At 41.9% G+C, this 6,833-nt stretch overlaps 1 protein-coding gene across 2 annotated transcripts in view; it reads left to right on the top strand.

The window, feature by feature from the left end:
• Nucleotides 1–6,833, top strand: part of EMCN (endomucin) — a 56,700-nt gene that overhangs the window by 32,616 nt on the left and 17,251 nt on the right. For both annotated transcript variants that reach the window (XM_009327036.1, XM_009327038.1), the window contains exons 6-7: nucleotides 2,831–2,863; nucleotides 6,051–6,116. In XM_009327036.1, coding sequence (XP_009325311.1) covers nucleotides 2,831–2,863; nucleotides 6,051–6,116 — 99 coding nt within the window. The remainder of the gene's footprint in view (nucleotides 1–2,830; nucleotides 2,864–6,050; nucleotides 6,117–6,833) is intronic.

The raw sequence follows: 6,833 nt of genomic DNA, 5'->3' as shown, positions 1-6,833 counted from the left end.
TAAGCACAGCTTGCTTTGCGTGGCAGGGCTGAGCGATCTTTGAACAGAGGGTGAGCTGGCGCCTTGCTTGCATACTGGAGATGGGGGGAGAGAGACAGGGGCACGAGATTTTTCCTATTTAATTTTTCATGCTCTAGCAGAATCTGGATGAGGTATCTTTGGGAAAGATGCTTGTAGTTTTATTGTGTGTAGATGTATGCAGTTTGTTAAAACAAACAAACAAACAAACAAACAAAAAAAAAAACCCCAAAAAAACCCAAAGGCTTAGGAGGCTCCTACAATCCTTGAAGGAAAGGCAGGGGTCTGCTGTCATGTTTCCTACGTGGGATCATTTCTGCTGTCTGTGTTTATTGAAGTGGCAAGGTCTGGCCGAACAGCAATGTGGGTTTTGGTTGTGCCTGTGGGTACCGACCTGCAGGTCGCCTGACCCTTCCTGTTCACAGAGCCTAATGTCACCTGCATACAGCTTTGACAAACCTTAAGTATTTGGAGTGAACTTGGATATCAGTCTCAGGCTTGACATGCTTTTTCTATTTATTTATTTGCTCTAATTTGAGCCAAGATGGTTCACTTTTTTTGCAGGAGTGAAGTTAAGGGAAAATGTATAATGATGTTATAATCTTGGGGGGGGGGTCTTAGGAAAGCTCAAATTTCCTCAGGTTTGGGAGACAAGGCTTGAAGTTTCATAGAGAAGTGACCTATTTGCAAGACTTGACAAGGTCTTCTACCTTTCTCCAAGAATATGCACACACAGGGTTTTACCATTTGCTTGTTCAACCATTGCTGTGTGATCACATGGTATTTTTTCCATGGGATCCCACTCCTTATAGGCTGAAGGAAAGGCAGTATTTGGGTAACAAGCAATCATATAATATTTGGATGTTTCCTTAACGCCAGGTATATGTCCTGCTGCGTTCTGTACTGTGTGTTGCCAAACCTCCTTTGACAGGCGAGTTATTAACTTCCTGAAAGCTTTTCCTTGGCTCTTGTCGTTAATGTTGCCCAAACATGCTATAAACATTGCCTAATGAATCATCACAGAGATCCTCTCTGAGCAAGGTGACACTGCTTTTTGCAGATGGATTGATGAGATGATAAAAAGCTTAGGAAAAAAGTCTTCTCTGGATCTTAGGAAGCCAGGATGACATAACTGTATACCTTCAGAGTACTTAGCATTACTAATATTTAGTATGTTCAAGAAGAGCTCTTACTGATGACTTTTAAGTACTTGGCTTTTCAACCTAAACATGCTTTTCACACATGTTTGTGATTAAAATGCAGTTAAAGCTCTGTCACCTATATCATTAGCAAAAGTTATTTGCACCCCAGTGGCTCAAGTGATCCATGTTTTTAATTGGGTGTAGAGAGGAGGAAAAACAAGAGCAGCCATTCTGGTTTTCAAAGAGTACATTCACAGCAATAGAATAATGTGCTTCACCCGTGTTACAGCTCCAGTGGTAGGAGCTGTCTTTGTGCAGAGCATCAGTCCACAGCACAGAAAGTGCAGCGAGGGCGTAAGAGTGGATTTGTACTCCCTGGGGACCATGGTCGGAGGAGGGGTGCTGCAACCCTGGGCACTCAGGGGAGAGGCTCAATGCCTGCCTGGAGTTACAGCTGCCTTCACGCCACTCCCTCTACAGTCTCCCAGCTGGGACATGGAGGACGTGCTGGTGGGTCACGTCCTCCCAGGGAGCTCTTGGGACAGGGTCAGATGCACCATGTTCCCCACAGATGCTGTGGCAGCAGTGAACCCTGAAGAGACCCAACGAGGCGGCTTTTATGGTGCCCTCCAGCCTAGAGAAAGATGACCAAATGCTGTGATTTATACCTCAAAATAATGAGCGACTGCTGAGGATATCGTGCCTGAGGGACTTTTTTCCATGGTAGCTCAAATAATCCAGTGTGAGAGGCCTCACCAGACGGGCAGAGTGCCAGTCACTCGCCCCTGGCAAGAGACAGTCTGTCTTGTACAAACAGATAAATGTTTTACTGCCAGTTCACACAGGTGGATATTCTCAAAGACACAGATGAGTTAGGTGCCCGTCTCCCTTTGACTTTAGAGTGATCGCAGAAGAGATTTAATGCAACGTAATAAAAATCACTGTGGGAGTGATGGTTGTCTGTGGCTAGCCTCCAAATGTGAAGTATTCACAGACACCTTAATTTCCAAGTATGCTACAGTCTAGACACACAAAAGCAGCAGCATACTAACAAAAAGCTAACAAAAAATTAGTGTTCTGCACCAGAAACTTGTGAAGTGGCCGGGGGAAGCTGACAGTAGTGGGCCAGTAAGCATTGTTCACAGTGCTCTACAAGGTCCATTTCTTCTTCATTACCAATGCCTCTTACTCCTGCTGCTTGGCAGTCTGCTAGCCAAAAGCACCAAGATAATTAATGAAGATTGATTCTTTAAAGGGTTTTGTGACACTTGAAGACATGTCTCAATTAGGCATTTGAGGTTCTTTTATTAAAACACTTATTTGTCAGTTAAATGCCAGCTATTAACTCCCAGGCACTTATTTGGTTTTGGCAGGAGGAATCTTTTAGGAATATATCAATTAATTCGGGATTTTCTTCTCTTAAGCAGAATAACAACCCAGCGTAGGCTGTGCTTTGGAGTCTGCTCCCATCTATAAGGGATGTCTGCAGACATCCACAGCTCAGACTTTCTGGGCTTGGGAATGGTGTCAGCATGTCAGTTCTGGGTGAGCATTTCTTGTGGGTTTACTGAGCGTGTTGCTGGAGTCTGCCGGTTTGTATGATGAGAAGACTCTGGACATCTAACCTTAAAACAGTTACTAACAAACCTGTTCCTTATGTTTTATTCCAGGCCTTCATGTGAGCTCACTGACAGAATCGACAAGTAAGAGCTTTGTGCACACTGGCGAAACGGGCTGGCGTGGGGTGGGAGGGGGGCAGCCTGAGGAAAGGAAACGTTCAGGTACAAGGAGGCTCTGGAGGAAGAAAGAACCTGAAGCGTAGTACAGAGAAGCAGAGGAGTGATGTTCAACTTGTAGCAATGAGTAACTTTGCTGTGATTTCAGCTGAATGCCATGTTGGACTAGCAGATATGAAAAGAAAACAGGGTGGGAGCACAAAAAAAAGTCAGGCCTGGGTATTGCATGATGCAATGGGAAATTGATATAAATAGATTGTTTACCAAGGAGCTTGTTCTTGTCAGTAGCTCTCATTCCTCGTCCTGTGGTTAGAAGCAGCAGGTCCCAGCGTAAGGCAAGAGTTTCCTGTGCTAGTGAACCTGTATTGTCCTATTTTCCTTTGTCTGGGCTTATCAGGAAACAGTCTCTTCTGTACTGGTCCCTGCAGTTTTCGCTGCTGCTGCCAGCAAAAGTTTGTCTGTCCTGTTACCATGATGGATGTATTACTCCAGTTGTTATTCTGATCCCAGATAGTTCCATAGCTGGAAAATATCTTTCATATTCACTTTCCAGATCCAGAGAAAGTAGACATGATGGGATGGCTTGTGAGAAACTTCAATATATGAAGTGGATAACCGAGTTGAAGATTTTAATTCCTTAATTAATTTTATTCATTCAGTACTGCTTCTTTTTAGCTACTGTATTTCTCATTGATGGTCTCAAGTAGTTAAAATGGTAACCTCTGGATTTGTCTTTCCTGCATTACTAACATCTTGGTTATTTAACAGAGAACTAGGAAAATAACCAGTGAATTTGAATCCTCAGTTTTTCTCCTGAGGAGATGCTGCACAAATGCAGGCATACACATTCATATTTTTCAGTGTAATTTGTTTCTGTTGACATTTTCAGTCAGTATCCAGGATAACTCATTGCTGTGATAATTGCCCGCTTGCCCTGTATATCATGCAGTATATCAGGTAAGGTAGTGAAAAGGGCAGTAGTATTTCCCTGGGAAATCTAAAGCAATCACATGGAATTACGAATTCATAAGAATTATTTCAGCCACTTGATGATGGCTCACAGTTTCCATTCTTACATTATCACCCCTCAGCAGAGAGGCACCACGGAGAGAGAACTTCTGCTTTAAAGAAACATGGTGATTTTTCAGAGATAAGAGTCTCAGGCAGTGATTGTTTCCTACACTATAGCACCAGAATGTCTCAGCTGTGGCTGTATTGTTTAGGCACCACACAAGCACATAGTAAGTGATCATTTTTCCCCGGGAGGTTTCGGTCTCTGGCCAGACAAATGAAAGGGTCTGGGGGGGGGGAAGGAAAAAAAAAGAAAAAAAAAAAGGAAAAAAAAAAAGGAAAAAAAAAAAGGAAAAAAAAAAAAGGAAAAAAAAAAAAAGGAAAAAAAAAAAAAGGAAAAAAAAAAAGGAAAAAAAAAAAGGAAAAAAAAAAAAGGAAAGGAAACAGAGAAGCTAAACAACCTGCCCAAAATTCACACAGCTACACAACAGCAGAACAAAAATGAAAACACAGCTCTCTCAAATCTTTCCCTTTGCACTACCAGTCAATCCACCCAAATTTTTAAGCAGGACCATGTGGCTCCTAGTTACCCGGAAAATCCAGTATACTGGCATATCCAGCAAACCTGTGGAGAATCTGGCCCCTGGCTGTTGCCTGCTTTCCTGCATCAGGAGACAATGTACTCTTACATATCTGAACAGACCAGTATGTTGTGAGCATGGGAGTACAGGCAAAAGGAGAATAGTGGAGAAAAAATAATTACCAAAACATTTATCAATAGTGGGCCTGAGTTCTTAAAATCAGTGCGGCAAGGCACCCCTACAGGATTGGAACAAACAAACTTGTTTGTTACTCTAATTCAGTAGACTAGAATTACATGTACTGCCTATACAAAAAAATAAAAAAATCCATCTGTAAAAAAGATGGACCTGTCATTCAGAGACTTAGCAGAACAAAATTATATTCTAGCCCTCAGAATGGCCCTGGGAAATTGGTTTTAATGACCCAGCTAATTTTTTAGTTTCTAGTAGTTTCTACCCATCAAGTTGAGCCCTCTTCTGTGCAAACCTACAGGTGTATGGGGTATGAATGGGTACATAAGCAATGGATCAGAGCCTGCAACAGAGCCTCAGTGGCTGCCACCGTGTTCTCACTACTTATATACAGAGCTATACTCTCTACTAGGCCCCCTGCTTAACAGACCACCTTCCCAGGCACCTTTGTTTGAGAGCCGTTTCTGATATTTAAATGAGCAATGGAAATGCTCGGCCTTGCATTACAACTTCGATGGTAGGCATCTAGCTATCCATTTGTCCAGCTGATCAGCTTCTTCAGTGGCAGTAAGCACACATCTACTCAAGCCTCCATCCAATACGGAATACAATCTTGTGTGCTGTATAGTGTAACTAGGGAAGCACGGATGTTTGCTTTTTCTTTTTTTCTCTCTCGAAGTTCAGTGATTTTTTTTCCACCAACTGTATGCAACAAGGTAATAAATATCTTGGGTTGTTGATACCTGACTCAAATTCAGATTAGCACCTGAAGGTACAAATGCATTCCTTTAAACTCTGCCCTAAAAAACACCCAGAGGCTCCCAACAGCCATTGCTGTCCTCAAATGTGGCAGAGAGAGCACGCACATCCCTTTATAACACTCAACTCTCAAGAAAATCGCTAGCTACTAATATTGCACCTCTTTAGACTTCTTCATCTACTATTAGCACTTTTTCTTCATTAGCAGTGAAAAATCTTGGTCTTTCTTCTTTTGGAGGCAGGTCTAATTTTCACTCTCTTGCTTATTTGCTTGTCAAGAGATCTCTTCTAGTGTTGAACAGTACCTTAACCTCCTAAACGAGAAAAAGTTTGTAGCTCATAACCTGTAAGTGGACAAGCAGATGATCCTAGGGAAGACTGCACCCATGCAAAGTGTGTGCTTCTTCTAGGCCACACTAGATAAACTTTTCCACCCCTCGTGCCAAGTTATCCAGGTATTATTGAGAAGAACTATAGCTGTGGAGCGCCAAATGGCTCCAGAACTGGGGACACAACTTGTTTTGAGAGGGTAATTTTTCAGGGGGAGTTGTTTGGGGAGTTCTGGCAATTACATGTTAACCTGAAAGGCAATATTTCTTTTGCAAATCTAGCTTTTGGCAGTCCTGGAAGCAGTTCTGGAAACAAGAAAGTGCCAGAGAGTGCTATCCACTATTCTAGTGAGTGTTCCTGCTTTGTTGTCCAGCTTTTGAGTTTTCAGTTGATCAGTTTGGCTTTCGATGAGTGATTGGAAGTAGCAGAGAAATGAAACTGGCAGTTTTATTTGTAGCCTTACCAGACATAGACCCTGTTACAAACCCAATTTAACTGCCTGTTATAAAACTCCTCTCAAAGAGAAACAGAGCTTAACAAGTTGACACCACTCTCACTAGAGAGCAGCATATTTATTCCCAAGGACTGAAGTCAAAGTGATAAAACTGAAAAAAAAAATGTGAACAGAGTTATCCCCTGTGGGAGAAAACTCAAGAAAACATATGAAAATGTTGTTCATATACCGTTATGAGTACATATTGTATGAATATATTGTTATGAATGTATTATATGAATATATTGTTCATATCGTCATGGGAGAGAAGGACTAGGAGGGAGCCTTCTGCAAACTCTTCAAGCACTTGATATTTGCATGATGCATGTTACTTAATCTTTTATTTTAATATTATGCATCTCTAGGGCAAGAGCGTTGCTGCAGATCTGCTATTTCCTACCCAAAGTACTAGCTTAGCAAAATATGTTTGATGTTTTTCCACTCTAAACTTGTCTCTGGGTTCTCCCTCTAGTTCCATAGATGCACACACACATCTATATGAATATTAAATATTAATTGCTTCAAAAGCCATCAAAGATGCTATTTCTAAATATTGGGCAGGCATGACAGC

Source organism: Pygoscelis adeliae, unplaced genomic scaffold (genome assembly GCF_000699105.1).
Source record: "Pygoscelis adeliae isolate BGI_AS28 unplaced genomic scaffold, ASM69910v1 Scaffold87, whole genome shotgun sequence".
Lineage (NCBI taxonomy): Eukaryota > Metazoa > Chordata > Aves > Sphenisciformes > Spheniscidae > Pygoscelis > Pygoscelis adeliae.
Note: the sequence above shows the minus strand (reverse complement) of the source record. Positions and strands in the feature narration are given on the sequence as shown.